At 30.0% G+C, this 25,618-nt stretch overlaps 1 protein-coding gene across 1 annotated transcript; it reads right to left on the bottom strand.

Annotated features, from left to right (window-relative positions):
- Positions 1-867: 867 nt before the first annotated feature.
- LOC145270754 (uncharacterized) lies at positions 868-25,618 on the bottom strand. The gene is made up of 2 exons (XM_080126354.1): positions 25,248-25,618; positions 868-4,488 (listed from the first exon to the last, which is right to left on the bottom strand). Exon 2 carries the CDS (start codon positions 4,317-4,319, stop codon positions 3,264-3,266), a length of 1,056 nt encoding a protein of 351 aa, XP_079982480.1. The 5' UTR covers positions 4,320-4,488; positions 25,248-25,618; the 3' UTR covers positions 868-3,263.

Here is a 25,618-nt window from a genome sequence, read left to right as displayed (position 1 = left end):
AAGTACCAAAAATTGTACTTTGTATTATTCAACGCATTTAATATTAAAAAAATAACATGTACTCATTTTTAATCTTCGGTACTTCTGCAGATTTAAGTAGGGTCTTTTTTCCGGCATTCTCTTTGGGCAATGCCCAGCGAACGACAAAAACCGGCGAATTATATTAAATTATATCGATCGATCAAAAAAATAAACGCGAACGAACAGACGTTAAAAAAAATTAAATAAAAAGTAAAAAAAAATGATTTTAATAAGAAAAATAAAAGAAACGACAGAGTATCATTAAGCCCACGTATTACTAAAAACCCGAGCCTCCCTATGTAAAGAATGGCTGTCGGAATAAACACCTCCTAACCTCAGAAGCCGTTCTTAACACAAGGAGGTCGGGCTGTTTATTTCGTAAGCCGTTTTAAACATGGAGTGGTTGGATGTATTCATACTTCGGTTGGGCAGGTCGTAAGAAAAATCCACAAATAACTTTGCCTACACAAGCAAGAAATAAATGGAATGAAGTTAATTGTCACATGAATTTGTCACAAAAGCAAACGTGGTTTTCCTGTATATTTTTATGTTTAATCGATAGACAAATGTATAAACATTCTTGTAAAAATAAACTATCCCCGTTGCATGTGATTTTGTAAAAAAAAAAAAAACTCAACATGTTTTTTTCCAATATATTTTTATTTGCTTTACAAATGTATTAACAGTATTTTAATAATAAACTTTAATAAAGTTTATTATTTGGGGGGGGGGATCAACGGTATGCCAAACAAAATTTTATCAATGCAAAGTCAGTTTCGTTTACGAAAAAAAGCCAACTCCATTCTCGTTGTATAATTTGGAATTTTAACGCAAGTTAAATGTGTAAACATTCTTGTAAAAATAAACATTATTCAATTTCAATCCTTATAAAATATAATTCACCGGTACGACAGGCAGAGCTTTATCACACAATTATTTTTGATTTACAAGCGTAAACATTGATGTCAGCTCCGTTAAAAATAAAAACGGCTTATTTCACACCGTATCTCTCCCACTCTATCTATCTCTCTATCTGTAACTGTCCCTCACTCCGAGTGTATATAAACAGGACTTGTATCGCGTAGCTGGTCAGCATTCATGTTTTGGGAGTGTAACATTTTCACAAGTAAATAATAGAAGATCAGAGTGTAAAAGCGGAACAAATCCATAAATAATAAATAAAACGTAAGATTATTGTGCACGTACCGAAAAAATGGCGACGTGTTTAATAGTTGATAAGTGTTTGTTTATTTGGTGGAATAACCGAATGTTGGTATTGTAGAATGAATAGTTCTAATCCAATCAGCGGCGCCGGATATTTAACAGGGAGAAATCATTATTTTTTCGGATTTAAGGGGTAAGAATATGCGAATGTGTAAAGAAAGCTGTAGTCGTGAAAAGTATGTAAAAGTATGAAAGTATTCTGTGTAGAATGGTGTGTAATTTTTTATTATAACGAACTAATGGGTATGTAATTGCGGTCTATAGTTCGATAACGTAATCGCTAATGCCATAAACGTAGTAAGGTTTTATGTGCCATCTTTTGTCAATCTAATGTAGTTTCGTCCAGATAGGGAAAATTGCGTCTCTTATATTATTTATATGCAAGATTATGAAATAATGTAGGTTCTCTTCTGTAGCCGCCTCAACGCTGTAAGAGGCGATAAATTGTTTTAGCTGCAACAATTTCTTTTTTTGCCAAAAATTCAGCCGATTCTGGAGCTTCCTTTATAAATATGTGGTCTTGTTCTTTTTTTTTTGTTTTTGGAGTTTTTTTTTGCACAGGACGGCCTTTGTTTTTTGTTTTTAATTGCGAGACTCATAATTTAGAGTCCTGCAACTTAAGATATCTGGTTAAGCTGCAGATGAAGTGGGTTGGATGTTACAACTTTGAATAGCATCAGAAAATCTTTATTTCTGTCCTTGTAATTCTCGTAGTTTGACAACCTGGCTCTTCTCTACATTCCTCTACCCTGGTCATTGACAATCGGGTTTCGCACTTTCTAAGGTTACTGTCCAATGGTTTGCAATAACTTTGCCATTAGAAGTAGCGAGGATGAACCAGCGAGTGACCGTTTGGGAGTTTTTCATAATTAACTGTTGATGATAAGGAACGTATAGGGGAGTCAATTCACAAATAATATCATGGCTGTAAGTGATGAGATGCCATGATCAAAACTGTTCAAATGAATCAGCAAATGAATGGTAGCGTAGTTTAAGATGTGTTTCTGATGCATGAAGCCAATTGTGATTCTCTTTTTTAATTATGAGAGCTGGTATTTGTGTTTTAATTAAAAACCAATGTTTGTAAATGGATCGAGAATGAGGGAGGTATGTTAAATCATTTTTAGACACGTTGTTTGCAATAGCTTTGCCACTGATGGTAACAAGTGACGGCTTGATAGTTTTGCATTATTGGCTGTTGATGATAAGGGACGTATAGGGGAGTCAATTAGCAAATAAAATCATGGTTGTAAGTGATGAGATGGCATGATCAAAACTGTTCGAATGAATCAACCAATGAATGGCAGTGTAGTTTAACATGTGTTTCTGATGCATTGTTGAATGAAGCCAATTGTGATTCTCTTTTTTTTAATTATGAGAGATGATATTTTTGTTTCATTAAAAACAAAGAGACTTCTATCGCTGACAGTTTATTTTTAGGTCGGACCAGTTTATTGTTTTTCTTTTCAATGACGTCACTTTCTTTAAATATTCTCAGCCAGGATTTTATTTTATTTGCTACAAAGTTGGATTAGTGATAGCAAAACATTTTCTTTTGATAAAAATCCATGGGTTTTATGAGTTCTTAATTCTCTATTCTTTGTTGCTACAAATGATGAAAATAAACGGATCTGCATAGATTTTATCAAGACTTTATATCTGAAATCGTCTCATTTCTCCCCTTTATGTTGGGTGCCGGCATTTGTTTGTATTTTTTCATATTGTTTTTTTTATGATTAGCTTATGGTTTACGACTTTTTGATTAATAGCTACTTTATAATGAGAAGTATCCGCATTGCATGCCCCCAAAAAAAAACTATAAAGAAATCCTGAAGACATCCGAGGATGATGTTAAGTAAGAATTTCAGTTATTTTCAGCAAGCATTTATTTTTCAGAGTAAAATTTTATGTTTCAATAAAGATGATGTAAACAATAAGTTTATTTTTATTCTTATACAAGTTTACCGAGTGTGAGATCTGAAATATTTCGCAAGATATTGTTTACGGGAATTTTAATATTAACATTGTTCGCATGAATATGGTTTTAACATTTTATGGTGTTTCCTATGTTTCGTCAGATCTTTTCTACTAAAACATGAATATACACATATTTTACAAGAATATGGGTTTCCCCTAACGTGAAATTTCATGTGGTTCGCTAGACTATGTTTGTATGCACTTGAGTAATCACATAGTTTACAAGAATATGGTTTTTCTCCAGAGTGAATTCTTTTGTGTCTCGTTAGACTCGATTTAACTGAAAATGAATAGTGGCATACTTCACAAGAATATGGCTTTTCTCCAGAGTGAGTCCTTATATGTGTCGTTAGATTATGCTTATATGAAGATGAATATGGACATTGTTTGCAAGAATATTTCTTTTTACCAGTGTTAGTTCTCATATTAATCGCTGGATTTGTTTTCTTAGAAAATGCATTTTCCCTTTGTTCCCAAGAATATGGGGTTTCTCCAGTGTTAGTACTCATATGCATCTCTGGATTTGGTTTCTCTGAACTTGAATATTGATATTGTTCACGAGAATATGTCATTTCACCAGTGTTAGTTCTCATATTCATCGCTAGATTTTGTTTATCAGAAAAGACATTTTCCCATATTTCCCAAGAATATGGGTTTTCTCCAGGATGAGTACTCATATGCATCTCTGGATTTGGTTTCTCTGAACTTGAATATTGTGATTGTTCACGAGAATATGGAATTTCACCACTGTTAGTACTCATATTCATAGCTAGATTTTGTTTATTAGAACTGGAATATCCCCATTGTTCCCAAGAATATGGCTTTTTTCCAGTGTGAGTACTCATATGCATCGGTAGATTTGGTTTCTCAGAATGTGAATATTGAAATTGTTCACTAGAATACGACTTTTCCCCCGTTTGAATACTCATATACATCGGTAGATTTGATTTCTCTGAACTTGAATATCGATATTGTTCACGAGAATATGGATTTTCTCCAGGGTTACTACTCATATTCATTGCTAGATTTGGTTTCTCAGAAAAGACATTTTCCCATAGTTCCCATGAATATGGGTTTTCTACAGTGTAAGTACTCATATGCGTCGCTAGATTTGGTTTCTCTGAACTTGAATATTGACAAATATGAGATTGTTTTGCCACAGATGACAGTTTATATCTTCAAACACGAATATGATGTTCTCTGTAGGAAATATTAAAGAAAATATAGACTCGTTCAGATTCAACACAAGCGTTCAAGCAGGAACATCTGCAAAGAAAAAATAAATATAATGTTATTAATTGTTGCCAATATCATTTTAAGTGATTTGTATTAAAATATTTTAAATTTTCATCGTTATGGAATTTGTTTGACTGTTTAAGAACAATTATTTTGAGATTTCGCTTTTATATTAATACAATCATAACTACGTATTATGTCTTTTATATTGATACAATCATAACTACGATGAATATCTTTTATATTGATACAATCATAACTACGATGAATATCTTTTATATTGATACAATCATAACTACGATGAATATCTTTTATATTGATACAATCATAACTACGATGAATATCTTTTATATTGATACAATCATAACTACGATGAATATCTTTTATATTGATACAATCATAACTACGATGAATATCTTTTATATTGATACAATCATAACTACGATGAATATCTTTTATATTGATACAATCATAACTACGATGAATATCTTTTATATTGATACAATCATAACTACGATGAATATCTTTTATATTGATACAATCATAACTACGATGAATATCTTTTATATTGATACAATCATAACTACGATGAATATCTTTTATATTGATACAATCATAACTACGATGAATATCTTTTATATTGATACAATCATAACTACGATGAATATCTTTTATATTGATACAATCATAACTACGATGAATATCTTTTATATTGATACAATCATAACTACGATGAATATCTTTTATATTGATACAATCATAACTACGATGAATATCTTTTATATTGATACAATCATAACTATGATGAATATCTTTTATATTGATACAATCATAACTATGATGAATATCTTTTATATTGATACAATCATAACTACGATGAATATCTTTTATATTGATACAATCATAACTATGATGAATATCTTTTATATTGATACAATCATAAATACGATGAATATCTTTTATATTGATACAATCATAACTACGATGAATATCTTTTATATTGATACAATCATAACTACGATGAATATCTTTTATATTGATACAATCATAACTACGATGAATATCTTTTATATTGATACAATCATAACTATGATGAATATCTTTTATATTGATACAATCATAACTATGATGAATATCTTTTATATTGATACAATCATAACTAGGATGAATATTTTTTATATTGATACAATCATAACTACGATGAATATCTTTTATATTGATACAATCATAACTACGATGAATATCTTATGTATATGTTTATTCAATTTTCACCCCAAACAAGGTAGAGTGCACCTTTTTAGTAAGGGTTACCATCGGGGACATGTTTTAGGGTATTATGAAGAGAGATGAGTGGGAAGATGTCTGTTTATATGACACTTGAACTTCTGCATGCCAGTATAGTTGTGAAAGCAGAAACCCGGGAGCGAGTTTCAAAGTCTAGCAGTCCTGGGGAAGAAACTATTGGAGTAGAAGGCTTTTTTTTACACCTTTTGATCTCTACCTTGAAGGGATGACATTTAGGTGCTTGCCGCGTTTGTCGGGGGTGCTCACGTCGAGGCGTACAAGTGCTTGTAGTTCGTCAGAGCATTCATCATTAAAGTAGTTTTAGTCCATGCAGAGCGATGCAACATTTCGTCTATGTGACATAGGTTCTGAACTGTCATCTAAGCTTCGGCATATCAGGTTTGCGACTCTCTTTTGAACCCTGTCAAGAAGTAAGAGCCAAATAGCAGATGCACCAGCCCAACTGTGAAAACAGTACTCCATACATGGACGAATGGTGGCCTCATAGAGGTATAAGATACTTTAAGGCATAAGTAGTTTTCTAGCACGGTACAGAGAGCCCACTTTTTGGCAGCAGCCTTGGAAAAGCTCACAATGTATCTATTCCAGTTCATGTTCCCTGTAAATGTTTGGCCGAGAAGTTTAAAGGAAGTACTTTAGGGTAATGTGTTTTAAACATTGCTGTTGGTGGTAGAGAAGGTTTATTGTAGTTATTGAAGGAAACAAGCTTAGTCTTGGCAGCATTGAATGTGGCCCTCTATTTTTGTCCCCAGTCCACTACAGATTGGAAACCATCCTCTAGTGTTTCTACCATTTCCTTAGATATGTGTTCATTTGTTTTTCCCTCGTGCCTGGTATAGAGTGTGGTGTCATCAGCAAATATACCCATCTCCGAAACAATTTTATCAGAGGTCATTCATGAATATCAAGAAAAATAAAGGTCCAAGGATAGACCCATGAGGTACTCTCGCATTTATATCATACTAGCAAAAGTACCCGTCGTTGACTGGATTCAAAAACAGCCTACAGAAAACGGACTGATTTATTAAAGTACTAGCGGGGGTACCCGGCGTTGCCCGGGTGTTTGTAGGTGTGTGTGGTGTTTAATAAAAAGAAACCGGGGGGGGTAGGATCGAACCCGAAGCCCTGAGGCGAAGTTTGAAAATAAAATCGGCCAGCCAGAATGAGTTACTGAAAGATGTTTGAATTTATTTAAGTAAAAACCAAATTGACAGGTGCGCGCCAGGAAGTCGTCGAGCGTTATGACGACGAGAGAAGGTTTGTTTGTTATAAGCGAAGTAAAAAAGAAAACGTTTTAATTAAGCAGGGGGTAATCAAAACCTCGGAAAAAACACAAAACTAACGTAAGGCAAACGAACGATTAAAACAGAAAAACGAACACGTGAAAAATGGCTTTAATAAGCCTGTTTCGATATTAAATTTTAAAAAATCGGTGGGTATCCGGGTGTTTTGGTGTGTGTGGTCGGCGCTGGAAAATCTAAGTTAAAAAAAAAATCAGAAAAACGAACGTTACGTGAAAAATTGCTTAAATAACTCTGGTTCAATATTTAAATTTAAAAAATCGAAAACAAAAGGCATCTCACACCACGATTCGAACCCAAAACGTTTAGATAATGAGCCAACGTTCTAATCGACTGACCTAACGCGACGTACATTAAATTTGTTCAGTTTTTCACCTATTTAAAGTAAATCAGGTCATGACGTCATCTGGCACATGCGTAGAACCGCTCGTCGTCACGAGAGGACCGTTTTTGTTTACCCATCCTGTCGAAAATTATCGATTTCAGGGTGAAAAATGAACGTTTTTGGCAAATGTTTCAATATTTTTCGAGCGAAGGATGAGGCTTCGATATGATACCGTGTTTGTGAATTTTCGTCATGTCTGTCGAAAATTTTTAGCAGACACACAAACAAACATACATTTTCGCTTTTATATATATAGATTTCAGTTACAACCGTCAAGGACAACCTAGAGTTTTCTGTTATTTAAGAAGGATATAATTACTTTATGTATTCTTCCAGTGATACCATATAATCTAATCTTCCTTCAAAAATCATTGTGCCATACCCTGTCAAAAACCTTAGATATATCGGGAGCTACCGCTCTATCCCCCCCCCCGTGTTTTGTCCAGTTAACAGTATATACGTTCAGAGATTACAGTTAGGATATCTGCCGTGGAATGGGCTAGCAGAAATCCATATTGATTGTCGGTCAAGGGTTTAGCAGCTGTACGGTGATGGACTAGAGGTTGATTAATTAAAGACTAAAATATTTTGGTGAAAAGCGGGAGAAGGCTAATGGGGCGATAATTTACTGTATCAGTTCTTTCGCCAAAATTCTGGAAACTAGCACCACACCGCAGAAGCAAGAAAGCAAGATTCGTTGAGACATTTCTTGTAAAGTTTAGATAGAACTGGAGTAACCTCAGCGGAGCTTTTTTTAATAGCACAGCTGGGATGAGATCGGGTCCACATGCTTTTGAGGTGTCTAGGTTTTTTTATGATTTTTTTTTTTTACAAGTTGATCACCACTTATCAAGGCCCGGAAGATAAGTGAAAATATGATTAAATAAAAACCATCTGTTTTTAATAAAAACAAAAATTTTTAAAAATGCGTTCTATTTTTGTATCTAGTCTGACGACTTTGTAGCATTTTTCTCGGCTAATGAACAGTTGTGGTCATTATATATATATATATATATATATATATATATATATAGACAACACAAGGATTTTGCAACGAGAAAGTAATTGTAAAAAATTAAAAATACTTGAAGCACTATATATAAAAACCAAGCACCCATCTATAAATAGCATTAATTTTGAAAGTAGCAATAATGTGCTGAAATGTTTAGCATAACCAGTATAGGACTGGTTTTACTAACATTTCCTTTTATCCTAATTTTTAATAGTGTTTTTTTCCACTCGTAAATGTATATTTTAATCGACTTTTCATTGACTCTTTTTATCATTCATAACTATATAATTCACTTCTATTTTTAATATTTTATCTCCACCTGATGATGATTCAAGAAAGAATCGAAAGCGCCTGTGTGAACCATGGAACATTTGTAAATACCTTCCATCTTGAAGTAAAAAAAAAAAAAAAATCTTACGAAAGATCGAAAAAAATGAAAAAAAAAGAATCATTAAGCAAGGTATCTGTTGTTTTTAATAATGTTAGCCTGAATAATATATATATATATATATATATATATATATATATATATATATATATATTAGGGTGCAAGCAAATTACAAGGCGATCTGAATGTTGTTATCGATTTGTGTTCTGCATATTTTGTCTCATATTCCCATCCGCGAGTGGGGACATGAGGAAATTTTACAACATTGCACTACTTCTTTATGAAAGGAGGAGGTAATGCATGGGATGGCGCAAAACATGACAAGGAAAGTCAGAATGGCGACAACGCGACACATGGCATAAATGCGCAAACAAACTAGAAACGCGTTCTATTTTTGTATCTAGTCTGACGACCTTTCAATATTTTTCTCCGCTAAAGAACAGTTGTGGTTATATATATATATATATATATATATATATATATATATATATATATATATATATCAATTAAATGCTACATGTACATTTCTTTGAAAATAAGAAAATCAAATTTTATGAGTATCGGAGAACTGCTGCATTTTTGTTCACCAGATACCACGTTTTTAATTATGTATTAACACGTAATCGCTTACAAAAGTAAAATCCCAGCTTACCAAGTGATTTAAACGTTGGACAGTATAATCTTTTACATTTTTATGCCATATTTGTCTGTGCTATTTTTTTCCTAAGTTTATATTTGATGTTATTAAAATGTATAAGAAAACTAACTTTAGTTTAACATTGATTAAATCATAGTAAGGTCTAATGATTATTACGGACATGATCCAACGGGGATTGCGAAACCCCAGAAATCGACGGAATTTGATGATTTTAGGCAGATTTTAAAGAACAAAATTATTAAATCTATATCGAAATATTGGTTTTAAAAAAAAGTGCTAATTCTATGGATGGGGCAATGTCATTCTCAGAAAAGCGGATTTTTGGCGGACCTGTACGAGAATGCTCATCCCCTAAAAAAGTCTTTCACTATTTTTCAAAAGTTATTTTGGTACTTGTACAGTTTAGTCAACACATTTAAAAAACAAAAATATCGAAAAAGTTTATATTGTACGTATCCGTTATGGAATGAAGTTCTCAGAAAGAAAATTACTTAATTTCATCAAGTAATTTTTATTTTACAGCGAAAAAATAATTTTATGATACCGAGCAAAAGGTTCTATTTTAAGGGAGAAAAGCTAGGAATAAAGATGGGGAGGGAGTATCGGCGCTTTACATGGAGTTATCTCCAGTGGAGTGTTCAAAAATACTAACATTTTTTTTAAAATCCAAGATGTCTGCCTTCAATGTGCTGTCATAAAAACGTGTTTATCCGTTGTAAAAAAAAAAAAAAAAAAGAAAAAATACTCGATAAAATTAAGTGAAATTTTTATCGGAGATCTACAGTTCAAAACAGATACGTATAATATAATCTTTTTTCGATATTTTCATTTTTTAATGTCTTGATTAAACTGTACAAGTACCGTTTTTTTTCTAACGACGGACAATATAACCTTTTTTTTTCGATATTTTCATTTTTTAATGTCTTGATTAAACTGTACATGTTTTTTGCACCTGTACAAGTACCGTTTTTTTTTCTAACGACGATTATCATAAATTAGACTTAAGTATCAAATTAACAAAAAAAAAATTGAAAAATAAAGTAATGCCTTTTAAGAAGGGATGCTAATTACATGACAGGTCGGTAAAAGATAACTACGGGCAAAATGAATGCCGATGCTCAAAATGTATAAACATTTTGACCTTTCCATTTACTTAAAAAAAAAAAAATCACCAAAAATCAGGGAAATAACCAATATTTATGAAATTTTCATTATTTACCAAAAAATAATCGCGAAATAGAATGAACTAATTATTTTTTATTTAAATCTGAGTGAAAATGTATTATTTTGTTTAAACAAAAAATACGTTTACTAAAGTTATAGTTTTCAATAGTAAATAAAAAACGCAAGACTATTTTTTTTATGTAAATAAACCATCGTAATTTTTAACAATAGAAAAAAATTTTCATAGGAACATTACGAAATAACCCCTAAATCCGTATTAATTAATTCTATATATAGAATTCATTAATACGGATTTAGAATTGTAAAACAATATTTCTACTTTTTTTTTAAATTACGGGTTTTGCATAATTTTTTTATGCAAGATTTTAATAATTTCCTTGCCCGCAAGAATGTGAAACTTTCGGCGTAGCATATGTGTTTATATAATATTGAACAATAATTAAGAAAAAATAATAATTTAAAAATAGGAACCTGAAAAAATAATTAAATTAAAAAATGCAAAAATTAATACAATCGTTCAGAAATGGAATGTACGGATGCGCTACGGGGGGGGGGGGAAGAACTTCCTCCCTTTTAACTACATGACGTCATTTTCACAATCTTTCAACTGCCTGAAATTTTGGGCCTTCGTAATTTTCGTGTTCACAAAATTTTAGTTTTTTGTGTTTTGTGAACACCAGAATCAATCGGTTTGGTGCTAATTAAGGTTTTGTACAAACAAGGTGTTTTTTTTTCATTCAATTCAATATCTTCGGACTTTACTAATTATCCTATAAATAGACTCTGAAAACTACCATTTATCTTTTAAAGTTTTTTTTTACAATGAATTTATTTAACTTAAAAATTTAGCTGAATTAGGTAGCTCGCCGTGAAAACATTTTCATAACTTTTTCCACGTGTACAAATATTTCTCTTCTTTTTGGAAATTAAGTTCAGTCCTTAATCTTTCAAACACCATCAAAAAGTAGTCGGAAACCTTAAAACAAATTTGATAAATCGGCTTTCAAAACTTTTTTTCATTTCTGTCCGCCCATTTTTGTCCGGACCTATAAAAGAAATGGATCGTAAGGTAGCAATGAAGTAGATTTTCATTAATTTTGTATCTTATTAAGTTATTATGTCATCTGTGATAATCGTCAAAAGAAAGTTTTGTTTTTTTATTAGGTGTGTCATCTCTGATAATAGTCTAAAGAATTTTTTTTTCTTATTAAGAGTGTCATTTGTGATAATGGTCAAAAGAAAGTTTTTTGAAAAAAATTGTAAAACACGTATTTTAGAGGATGAAAAATCTCGTACAGATCCGCCGTATTTTTCTTCCGGTAGGTAGCGGGGGAGGGGTCTCATGTTTCCGCTAGGTGGCACTGTCGGTTGTAGAGAAGTAGATTTGGTAAAAACATGGCCGCTAAAGAATACAATAAATAATACAGTTTTTTTTTATATCTCGATAACTATTATCTCTCCAAAATTTCAATGCGATTTTCGTAATCAGTCGAAAACCTTGTAAGTCGTCATTTTAAAGAACATTGTGGACGTAATGTAAAACATTACCCTTTATTTTTTGTTACAACTAATTGTAATAATGTAATCCATATGATTATTCCTGAATAAATCGTATTTTTTTTTCTGTAAAAAAATGTTACCTTTTTCTTCAGTATATGCAAAATATGAACCGTTTTTGTTTTAGTCAGGATTTTCAAGATTTTGCCGTATATTTTTGTTTATTGAGAACAAAAAAAAAACACTCATGCCCTTCTGTTATGGTTGCCATTTTTTTTTTCTAATGAGAATATATTTTACATAATGTTTTTTTATTAAATAATAAAATTATTTTTATAATTAAATTGGATTCGCTTCTACACTATTAAGAAAATATTTTGTAGTCGATAAATGAAGTTTTCAGATAAAAAAAAAAACAATGGTCGCAACTGATTTTTTGTCAATTCTAAGAAATTACAATGATAGCTTCCAAATTAGTCAGTCGAAATTACCCGAATATTACTGAATTATTAAAAAAAAAAAATTACGGTGGTAACAGTTGGGAAATTGACGCCATCTTGTTTAAATAGAAACGGAAAATTATCTCCCTTTTGAACTTTCCTGTATCTTACGATCAGTTTGATCAAGTCTAATTTTTGTATTTTATTTAATAAATAATTTTCTACCTCATCGATTTTCGTAATTTTTTATATAATCATCGTAAAAATACGTAGACTATGTAGATACCCTTGCTTTCGTGTGGAATTCACTTTTAGAATTTCTGAAATTTCGTCCCTACAATGTAGAAGCGCTAAAAAAAAAAACAGTATTTTTCAAGTTAAATATTTATAATTTCCAACTTTTAACACCACATTATTTTCCTATCCCATACAGCACACATTACTATTTTTAGATATATAGTTATATTGCCGTATAATTAATTTTGGACTAGTGCACTTATTGATCCGTGCTGAAATAATAACGTTATTATTTAAAAAGCCATTCTTAACATGGGAGAGGGTGTTTTGTACCTATTCTATACTTTAACCTTACAATTGAATAAAAAAACATAAAACTTTAATTAAACTTGGAAATACGATTGGAAGAAGCGCGGATCAGTAAGTGTTCTTAACTGTTTTTGTACAAACATCAATAAAATTATCTTTTAATAATGACTTATCCCATATAGAATATTTTTAAATATTTTTATATAAATAGAAATAAAATTATCATTTAATAATGATGACTTATCTCATATAGAATATTTTAAAATATTTTTATATAAAAAGAGATAAAATGATTTTTAATAATATATCTTATTTTAGAATATGCCTTAAAGAATGTTTAATATAAATAATATATTTTTAAATATATTTTTTAATATTCCTTGACATTTTAATATTAACATAAACCTTTAAAAACAATATAAACATATAGCTTATTCGTGAAATTATTTAATTTAAATGCGTACATATTCATTTTTAAATGTGCTAGATGTATTTTTAGCAAAAAAAACAAAAAAAAAAACCTCAAATTACGTTCTGATTAAAAAGGACGAACCCTTTAATTTTAGTCAATGTGTCAAGTGAGATAAGACTGTCATACTGAATTGGTCTCATAACTCTTCACCATAAAACGCAATAATTTGAGAAATTCTATTATACTTGAAATAATTTTTTTAATGGATTTCGTAATTTTTGGAATTTATAATTATTTTGCCATGACAGGAAAGTACGTAATTCTGTTTTTATCTGAAATAGATGAATTTATAAAATCACTAATCTACGCAAGAACCAGCTTGACTTTTTCAATGTAGGGGAATTCTGGAAAAAAACATTTTTATACCAGAAATATAAATGTTAAATTGAAACGGTTTCATTCACTATTGTTGGCAACTATTTTAAAACTTTTTTGTCCCTAAAAATTTGTGTTCTGGATTATAAAAATAATTATTATAGAAAACAATTGCTGATTAGAGAAAACAATTTATTATTAGAAAATCTTTCATTTTGTAAATTTTTTTCACAATAATAAAATATATATAAAATGAACTCATTTTTCCCCTTTGATTTTGACCTTAATAGGATTGAAAATCAAGACATTTCATGCAAATGTAATATGCACATTCTGCAGCACATTACCTGAAGTGTGTTATAGGCCTATTATCTCTACACTTCATCGATGTTCGTAGATTCCTATATTCTCTGCTAAGAGTTCACTGCCAAAATCGGTTAGAATCAATGTAAGTTGTAAACTCTTTTCTCTCTAATAAATTCCTGCTACCCCCGCTACCACTTACACCGTTGCAGGATCGTTCTCAGTACGAAGTAACACCGGTTTGGGTTTTCCTTACTTCGTAATTGCTTAACCAAAAAAAACTGGAATGTAATTTTTTTCCTTTTCGTCATCCCCCCCCCCAACTGGCTGAAACGCACCATGGGCTTAAGCGAATCGAAAGGTTATTTATGCCATTTTTTCTTACGCTTAATTTGGTTTTGTAATTGACTAAAAAAACTAGAATGGAATTTTAACGTTCATTTTCTACTGGGTGAAAAGCACTATTCTACTTAAGCGAATGGAAGGGTTATTTATGCCATTTTTTCCGTATTTCCTCCATTGATTTTGGATTTTTGTTTTTCCAATTTCTTTTTTAAAAAAAGTTATACTTTTGTTCGCTATTTTTTGGGAGGGGCGGTTCTTTTTAAAATAGTTAACCAGGGTTATTACACCGCTTTTTCTTTACTTTACCCCCCTTACACACATGTCCAAACAACCGGGAAACGCCGGTTACCCCTGCTAGTTTCACAATAAAATAAATTAGTGGGGGTTTCCATAACCGGATCATAAATACAAAATACAATTCAAATTTATTTTTTTTTTCTCAAAATTGTTAAATAATAAAATCTCATAAACAGAATTTTGTAGTTGATAAGTTGCTTTTTATTAGATCTCTATTCGAACTATAAACTTTCAAGTAAAACCAATTGTGTACACTTAATTATCATGTAACAGTGATGGACATATAAAAAATAACGAAAAACGGTAAGGAAATTAAGGAAATTACGTTTCGAATACGAAAAAAAAAACGAAAAAAAAAAAAGAGATTTGCTAAATAAAAATAAAAAATGTAATCGTAACAAAGAAGCTGTTTTTCTGAAAGTTTTGTAAATCTTAACCATTTCATCAGAAATAAAGATTCGCTAATTATCTTCGAAATTTGTTTTCAATAATTTTGTACTTTTTTTTCGTGATTTTTTTTCACATGACTAACGTAGATTCCATTGGTTTTACTGAAAATTCAATATTTCGATTTTAAAAATTATATATATGACGCACGTATGACTAAATGTTTTCGCACGTGTGACTTTTTTTTAATTTTCTCAACACCGAAGGATCACAGATTATCCAAAACAAAAAGATCAATTCTCGTTTCTAATACAACGTACTCGTAAATAGATTCCCCATTTTGGAAACATCGATTTTTTTTCGGCAAATGTTCACAAGTATAGACTTTTTGGCACTTCTACACTATTGAGTCAAATTGTGGAAATCGTAATACTGAATTTCACATGAAACCAGTAGTATCTACGTTTTCCTCGTATCTTTTAGATGTTTATATTAAAAAATTACGAAAATCTAGAAAGTAGAAAATTATTTAAAGAAAATAATACATAGATTTGAATGAAAACGATAATACAGAGATTTCAAAAAGGAAGTAATTTTTCAGTTTCGATTTTAACAAGATGGTTGCAATGTTTCACCTGCTTATAATTAAAGTTGTTTTTTTTTAACATAATTAAAGTTGTTTTTTTATAAGTCAGTAATATTCAGGTAATTTCGACTGCATAAATTGAAAGCTATCATTGTCATTTATGAAAATTTACAAAAAAAATAAGTAGAAACTATTTTCTTTTCATCTGAAAACTCCAATTGTCGACTACAAAATTTCGTCCTATAGTGTACAAGTTCCAAGTTTTAAAAAAAAGCAGCCTTCAAAACCTACCAATAAAAGGCTAAATTTGGCCCCAAATAACGTATGGATTTACTAAAACTTTGTATTAGAAACAGATCACATCTTAAAAATGTTAAATATTGATTTTTTAAATTTTATTTTGGATAATCTGGTAGATTAGTGACCATTCGATAAAAAATCTGTTGAACAAAATAAAAATATTTAAAAGACAAAAATAGAAAATTAGATATATTTTAGATGGAAATACATTTTTTAACCAACTTTTTCGTTTGAACATCTGCAGTTTACGAACCGGGTTATTTTTTTTTTTTAGGTAGGAGTTGAAAATTAAATTAAAATTTATAGTATTGATTGTTAGATGAAAGTACAAAATAGTTAAATGACGCTTCCCAGCCAGCCTGAATGATCGGCCCATCATCGGCCCATTACAGTGTTTGTCGGCTGATCGTCGGTTATGTAATGGGCCGATGATGGGCCGATCATTCAGGCTGGCTGGGTTCCACCTTCTCTTTTGATTTTTTTTATAATAACGCTATTATTTCAATTCAGCAAATTGTTTCGTAATTTTTTTCTTTATTTGCATAGAACATTAACTCTATAGTAATATTTAGGAAATCTGCAAGAATTAAAATATATTTAAGCATATTTTACGACCGGGCTACGCCGCGCGTCCCTTCTAACTTAGATAAATACTTTTTCAGTTTTAACAAAAAAGCTACAATATCAGAGCGTCTCAATTTGAACTGAACATCTACAGAATGTGAACACCAATATATTACATACTAGCGGGGGTACCGGCGTTGCCCGAGTGTTTGTTTCTGGGACGGGGGGGAGTTTTAAAAATGTTATGGTAGGTAAGTAGGAAGGATCAAACCCGGAGTCATGAGTAAAAGTAGGAAAATAAAGTGTGAAAAAAAAAAAAACAAAAAAAAAACATCTGCAACGTTAACAGTTCGGCCACCAAGAAAAGTCCATTCCAGTTGTTTAGGGAAAAAAACAACAACAAAAAAACGACTACGGTAGGTCGGCGCGAACGTGAAAATATAATGTGAATTGTCCAGCACGCTAACCACTACGCCACAGAGCACTGCAGCTTAGTTTAGTGATTTTAAATAACTTCACCTGAAAGAACTACGAAGCCAAACCGGTGTTCTCTTCTCAACTGTTCCTTGTGAACGATCCCCCAAACGGTGTTAAGTGGTGGCAGGGGGAGGAGGAATTTATTAGAGAGAAAATATTTTACCACTTCCATTGATCTTAACCGATTTTGGCCGTGACTTCTCAGCAGAAAAAGTATAGAAATCTAAGATTATCGAGGAATTTGAGAAATAATAAGCCTATAACACACCTCAGATATTGTTCTGCCGTTTGTGCATATTATATTTGCATGAAATATTTTGATTTTTAATCCTATTAAGGTCAAAATCCGACGGGAAAAATGAGTTTATTTTATTTATATAGAGAAGATGAATGTGTCCCCTGTGGAATGTCCACATGTCCCGCTAGATAATCATTAGTTTTCTACTTCACCGTTTTTCGTAATTTTCGGATAAGTTTATTACTGCGATATGACAAAATAGATCCCATTGTTTGTTGTTAAAGTTCAATATTTCGATTTTCAGGTGAATAATAAAAATGTAAAATCTCTTTCTTCAGATGTTTTGCAGTTTATAAATCGTGCTATTTAGGTTAAATTCAAATTTATAGTATTTACGGTTAGATGAAATTAAAAAATAGTTAAATAAAGCCCCCGTCCAATTACCTTTAGCTTTCTTAATAATTACGTTATTTCAATTTAACAAATTGTTTCATAGAGTTTTAATTTGTACAACAGTAAAATTATTAAATCTATGTTTTCATAAACAACATTTTTTTTTTAGATTAAAAAAAATTCATAATATATTTTTTTACACCTGATAGTAATACAGTATTCTATAAAATATATATTCCTTAGTTTATTGTTTTTCATACGACGCTGGGATTTATGTAAAAAAAATACTACATCTTTCCTCAGTATATGCAGAATACGGACCGTACTAGTTTTAGTTCAGATTTTCAATCAAAATACAGATTTTTAGAGTTGCCATTATTTTTTATTGGAGTTTATTCTTCTTTTTTTTGTTTTTTTACAAGGTGATCACTACTTATCAAGGCCCGGAAGCCACTCAGAGATAAGGGTTTATGCATAATTCGATAAAAAAAAGAAAAGTTAAACTTTTCCTTCAGAACTGCTGCGGTTTACGAACCGTGTTATTTCTTAGATAGGGGTTTCAGGTTAAATTCAAATATATCGTATTTATTGTCAGGTGAATGTACAAAGTAGTTAAATAAAGCCCCCCCGTCTTCTTCGGTTTGACTTTCTAAATAATTACGCTATTATTTCAATTTACAATTGTTTCGTTTACATAACTTGTTAATTTTTTTAATTTACGTAACAGAAAATTTATTAAATCTATGTTTTCATAAACAGCATTTTTCCAAATTAAAAAAAAAATCATACGTATATTACACATTATAGTAATGTCGTATTCCATATGATATAAATTTTATTAGGGTTGTGTGTGTATGTGTGTGTGTTTTAGGATCTTTTCTGTTAATGTAAATATATATTAAATTATTTTTTTTTTACTAAATAATGAAATAATTATTTAAATAAAATCTGATTTTAAAAAACAGTATTTCTCAAGCAAAACATTTATAATTTAAAGTTTTTAACACCTCATTATTTCCATTTCCCTATATAGCATATTGCTATTTTTATATATTTTTTTAATCATATTGCTATTTTATATAAATTTTTTAATTATATTGATATTTTTTATATAATGTTTTTAATTATATTGCGGTATCTCACATAATCTATTCTGCAATAGTTTTAGAAATACTGCAATAAAATGACCGACAAACAAACATTCAATTAGGATGTCTTAGTAATCGATTAAATCATAGGGTAAAAATAGAAATGTATACTGACAACAAAAAAAAAGATAGAAATTTTTACTTGCCGCACGTTGTTTTCTTTTTTAATTACTTGTAACAATACATTAAAATAAGTTAAAATACAAAACATATTTCGCTATGTAGAAGAGTAACTTTTTTGCCTTTCGTTAAATTTATATTTAATTTTTTTAAACCTTTTTTGTTTGCTTTCTTCTCTGCTAAATAACTTTATATTCTTATAAACTTTTATGATAGTTTTTTTATGATAATTGGGAACACTTAGTAAGAAGCAGGCCATTTTTTAGATGAAACTAGATTTTTTTTATAGATTATATTGCCTTTTATATGAGATGATGTTCAGATTAAATTCTACTCTTATGGTCTGTTGTTTATTAAATTTTAGATGAAACTACAGGATAGTTTTTTTACCAAATCACAATATGAAGCATGGGTTTCTAAATAAGAACGTTAGCATTTCCGCACGGCCCGTGTTTTGTAGAAGTACCAAATATTTAAATTTGATTTGAAAGAAAAAAGTTTGTAAAAATAACGTTTGTTCAATTTCGCATCCAATTATAAAACAGATTTTTATTTTCCCAATAAAATTGAAAATAAAAAGGAACATTTTTTAAATAGCAAATTTCTTTCTATAAATCCATGTACACACATCTTGAGGTAAAATAGCGAACGTTGAATTGACTTCACAATCGTCAGCCATTTTGAGTGGAAAACTACGCATTTATCATTTAAATTGCTTTGTTTAAATATTAAGTTAACGTTTTAATAAAAGCAAGACTGTCAACCAATAAAGAGGAAAAATCAAGATTTCCATGAAATTTTTAAAACCCCCACCTTTGGAAATGCGTTGAATCGTAAAAATTTATGGGAAAAATAATACACTGATTTAAAATGCATTGGATTGTTAAAAGTTAGGAAATAAAATATCGAACAGTTTCCCCTCCCCCGCTCACCATGTTAAGCATAAGAATCTAAATAAGAACGTAAGTATTTCAGCACGGTCTCTGTTTTGCAAAAGTACCAAAAAGTTAAATTAAAATTTTACTGCAAGAATAAAAATGTTTGTAAAATTAAAGTTTGTTCAATTTCGGATCCATTTTATAAAACAAATGGATATTTATTTTCCCAATAAAATTGAAAATAGTAAGAAACATTTTTTAAATAAGAAATTACTTTCTATAAATCCATGTACACAATGTTTGGAAGCACCAGTTTTCAATATCGAACGTTGAAGTCACTTCGCAGTCGGCAGCCATTTTGAGTAAAATAAAAATTTCTTGTTTGAAATTTAAATTAAAATTTAAATAAAAGAGCGACTCCTTCGATAAAAGGGGATCGGGATTTTCATGGGAATAAAAAAGAACACTTATTTAAAATGCTTTGAATCGTTAGAAGTTGTGGGAAAATAATACAATGACTTAAAAGGCATTGGGTTGTTAAAAGTTAGGAAATAAAATAGCGAAAAGATCTTACCTTTAAATTAGAAAAAAAAAGCAAAAAAAAAATGGATGACTTTTGTTGGTGTTAAAAAGAGTCACTTTGATAGATTTGAATGGATTTCGTTACTAAATTGGTCCAAACGTGTTTTTAAAAGAAATAACTGAACGAGGAACGTAAGAATAGAATAAAAATATATAAAAATTAAAAAAAAGATTAATAAAAGCTACAAAAAACAATAAAACGTTGTCAATTTTTAAAAGTTCGTTAATTACGTGTGAGGAAATGTTTTCATATCAAATTTAGAACGTATTGTCCAATCATAAAACTATGATGAATAAAGGTGGTAAATCGAATACGTCTAAGTCATCTATTCTGCGTTAGTTATATGCTAACGGTTAACGAATATATATATATATCTGTGTGTGTGTGTGTGTGTGGGTGCTTAAATATGTAAATATATCTATTTCATTAAAATGTGTGTGTATATATATATATTTGTGTGTGTGTTAAAAACATATATTTATTTATATATTCAGACCTATTATAAGGTATATATTTATAAATATACATACATGTATATTTACATATATTTTTATAAATATACATACATGTATATTTACATATATTTTTATAAATATACATACATGTATATTTACATATATTTTTATAAATATACATACATGTATATTTACATATATTTTTATAAATATACATACATGTATATTTACATATATTTTTATAAATATACATACATGTATATTTACATATATTTTTATAATTGAAAAAATATTTTATTGCGTTTTCTCCCCAAACAAAGCACAGTGTCACTTTGCCGTAAAGAACTGGGACATAATTACAAAAATACTATGTAGGGAGTTGAGCAACAAGATATATGTTTACATTACACTTGAACTTTTCCATGATAAATAGGATGTTCAGGTTAAATGCAATTCTTATGGTTTTCGTTTATTAAATTGTAGATGAACCGAAAGATTGTGTTTATACAGATTATATTGGCTTTTACTTTAGATAAGACATTAATGTTAAATTCAAATGTTTTTGTTGTTTAATAAATTTTAGATGAAACGACAAAAAAAAAATCATACGTATATTACACATTATACGTTTTATGTTCCCTCTCACCATGTTAAGCATGGGTTTCTAAATAATAACGTTACTATTCAGTACGGTCCGTGTTCTGTATAAGTACCAAGAAGTGAAATTGTAATTTAATTTGAAAGGAAAAAAAGTTCGTTAAATTAATGTTTGTTTAATTTCAGATCCATTTATAAGACACAATTATTTTTATTTTCATAATAAAATAAAAATAAAAAGGAACATATTTTTTTAGCAAACTGATTTCTATAATTCACGTATAGATTTTTGGAGTCACTGAATTTAAATAAAAAACGTTAAAGTGACTTCACAGTCGGCAGCCATTTTGAGTGGAAAACTACACATTTTACCGTTTAAATTTCTTTAAGTTAGGCTGTTTACGGGCAACGGGGAAATCAAGATTGGCATAAACTACACTGATTTAAAATGTATTGAATTGTTAAAAGATAGCAAATAAAATATCGAAAAAAGAATTACCTTTCTTTGTAGGCAATTCAATAAAAAATATGTTGATTTCTTTTATGTTTGAATCAGAAAAATCTGACGAGTCGCTCGGCGATGTTCACTTTACATTGTTCTACTTGCTTGGCCATATCGATGCCTTCAAGTCCAATGTAAACAAGTTTGAACAAGTCTGACGATGTTTACTCTACATAAGTCTGAACGCTTCTTTTTGAGAACTGCCCGCCTATGCAACACTGTTCTGCTGGTTTGCTTCTCGACCGACTACAATATCGTTGCCTTCAAGTCCAATGTAAACAAGTTCGAAAAGTTTGACAATATTCACTCTACACAGGTCTGAACGCTTCTGTCCCCCTGCAACCTGCTTTCATGGTGACATGGCGCACCTCAAAATCACGTGTGAGACGTGATTTTCGGGAACTGTCCGACTCCATGGACATTAAAATTATTTATACGAAATTGTATTTTTACCAAAATGCGAGTTGGGAATAATATGCATTGATTTTAAAATGTAATTATCCACTGACACGTGTTTGGTCGTCTACCAGTCATCAGAGTGGCTGAATGTAACGTGATTCGCAATCTTTATAAGAAACGTAAATCTCTACCATCGCGTTTTTTTTTATGTAGATGTTGTTTATTTGTTTTTGTTTGAATTTATTCCAAAATGATCGCATACAAAAGGAAATAAATAACGTCTACAGAAAAAAACGCGATGATCCAACAGTCTTGCGCGATGGTCTGGTGGTAGAGGTTTAGGCTTCTTTTCATGGAGTCCCGATTTCGGGTCGCTCTAGATTCAGCCACTCTGATGAGTCGTAGACGACGAAACACGTTCCAGGGAAACAGGAACATGTTCTATACATATGTTTAGTCAGCTGGTGAACGTTAAAATTGCAACGTGTAGAGTGTCTATTTAGTTCGCAGTCACCTTCATTCAGAATAACAGCTTCGCCCTCAGAAACAGCCATCCCCTTTTTGAACAGGAGTTTTATCAAATCTGCTTAACTCCTTGTCGATAAAGGCTAAACATGTTATGTCCACCTTTGCCTTTTCTTTCTAAATAATAACCTTATTATTTCAATTTAAAAGTTTTATAAAAAGCATTTTTCCGAATTAAAAGAAAAAAGCTGTTATATATATATATATATATTTATTTATATCACCTTATAGTAATGCCGTATTCCGTATATTTTAATAATATTGCCGTAGCTTAGATCATCTATTCTGAAATAGTTTTAGAAAAAACAGCAATAAAATTACTTTTTTAAAAATGACCCATCCCATATAGAATATTCTTAAACATTTTGTTATATAAATAGAATGATTATTTTTTTTTAATATATTTATTTCATATTCTTTGACATTTTAATAATCAATATATTTTTTAAACACTTAATTAAAAAAAAATCAAACACTAAATTTAAATAATAACATGATTTTAAATATATTTAGGAAGAGAAACCTACAAATAAAAAATAAGTAAAAAAAATTAAAATCTAGACAACTAAATATGGCCAAAGGCAAAATAAATTATTTCATCTACCTGGATAAGATTGGTGTTGTAGAACATATTTTAAAACATTTAATTCAAAACATAAGTAGCGACAAATTGGTAAGTTAGAACAAGATGGCCGACATTCAAACATCCAATTGGAATGTTTCGATAATTGATCAAATCATGAAAACAAAACAGAAATTTATATTTGCCGGACATGTTTGATTTTTAACCTTGCAATTTAGCATTGCTTGTTTTTCGAACCAAATAACACATTAAAATACGTTAGAAAACATTAAAATAGGTTAAATTACAATTCCGCTATGTAGAAGAGTAACTTTGTCTTATATTTGTTTGTTATATTTTTTAATTGTTTAACTTAAAAAAAAAGTTATTGTCTTCGTTGTTAAATAATTTTAACTTCTTATAAACTTTTATGATTGTTCTTTAAGAATGGGAAACACTTAATCAGAATCGGACCATTCTTATGCCCCTGTTGTTCATTAAATTTTAGATGAAACTTCGGGATAGTTTTTTTTTTATTCCCGCTCACGATGTTAAGCATGATTTTCTAAATAAGGACGTTAGTATTTCAGCACAGGCCGTGTTTTGTATAAGTAGCAAATAGTTAAATTGTTATTTAAATCGAAAGATGAAAAAGTTTATACAATTAAAGTTTGTTCAATTTCGCATGCATGTATATAACAAGTAGATTTTTATTTTCCCAATAAAATTGTAAATAAAAAGGAACATTTTTTTTTAAATAGTAAATTTATTTCTATAAATCCATGTACATTTTTTGGAGCGAACGTTGAAGTGACTTCAGTTGGCAGCCATTTTTAGTGGAAAACTACGAATTTATCATTTAAATTTTTTTGTTTAAAATAAAAATTTAAATCAATGCAAGACTGTCATTCAATAAAGCGGAAATACATAGAATTTGATGAAAATGGTCATAAACACACATTTCGGTACTTATGCAGAAAGTGATCCGTTCTGAAATAATAACATTAGTATTTAAAAAGCCATTCTTAACATGGGGAGGGGAGGTTGATTTGTGCCTATTCTGTACCTTACACAATTAAATATAAAAAAACAAACATCATAAAACTTTAATTAAACGTGGAAATACGATTAAAAAAAATAGCGCGGATTACTGCATTAGCTCCAATCTAGTGGAATGGGGACAAAAATGGATGGTCACATTCAATGCTGTCAAGACTAAACTGGTTTCCTTCAATAATTACAAGAAACATTCTCTGCCACCAATAGCAATGGCCAGTAACTATCTGTCTGAGAGTACATCTTTAAAACTGCTTGGCCTAACGTTCACAGGAAACATAAGTTGGAACAATTATATTGAAAACATTGTGACTTCAGTCGGCAGCCATTTTTAGTAGAAAACTACGAATTTATCATTTAAATTTTTTTGTTTAAAATTTAAATTAAAAATTTAAATCAATGCAAGACTGTCATCCGATAAAGGGGAAATTGTGAATTTCATAGGAATACAATTTAAAAAACAAACTTTATTTGAAATGCATTGAATCGTTAAAAGTTATGAAAAAATACAATTTAAAAGGCATTTGATTGTTAAAAGTTAGGAAATAAAATATCAAAAAAGAATCTTACCTTTAAATTAAAAATGAAGCAATAAAAATCGGATGAATTGTTTTTTTTTTTTTTTTTGTTCAAAACATGAACTTTGGTTGATTTGTATTTCTTTACTAATTTGATCCAAACGTGTTTTTTTTTTTTTTATAACTGAACGAAGAACGTAAGGATACAATGAATATATGAAAATAGGAAGATTAAAAAAGATTAAAAGACAACAAATACAATAAAAAAAAATTATAATAAAACGTTGTCAATATTTAAAAGTTCGTTAATTACTTGTGATGAAACGTTTTCATATCAAGTTTAGAACGTATTGTCCAATCATAAAACTATGATGAATAACGGTGGTGAATCGAATACGTCTAAGGCATCTGTTCTGCGTTAGT

The sequence above is a fragment of the Euprymna scolopes genome, chromosome 46 (assembly GCF_053919585.1).
Source record: "Euprymna scolopes isolate OS-2025 chromosome 46, ASM5391958v1, whole genome shotgun sequence".
Taxonomy (NCBI): domain Eukaryota; kingdom Metazoa; phylum Mollusca; class Cephalopoda; order Sepiida; family Sepiolidae; genus Euprymna; species Euprymna scolopes.
Note: the sequence above shows the minus strand (reverse complement) of the source record. Positions and strands in the feature narration are given on the sequence as shown.

What these genes read in the sequence shown, in the direction of transcription:
- LOC145270754 (XM_080126354.1), bottom strand. Translation starts at nt 4,319, where the DNA reads ATGAGTACTTACACTGTAGAAAACCCATATTCATGGGAACTATGGGAA.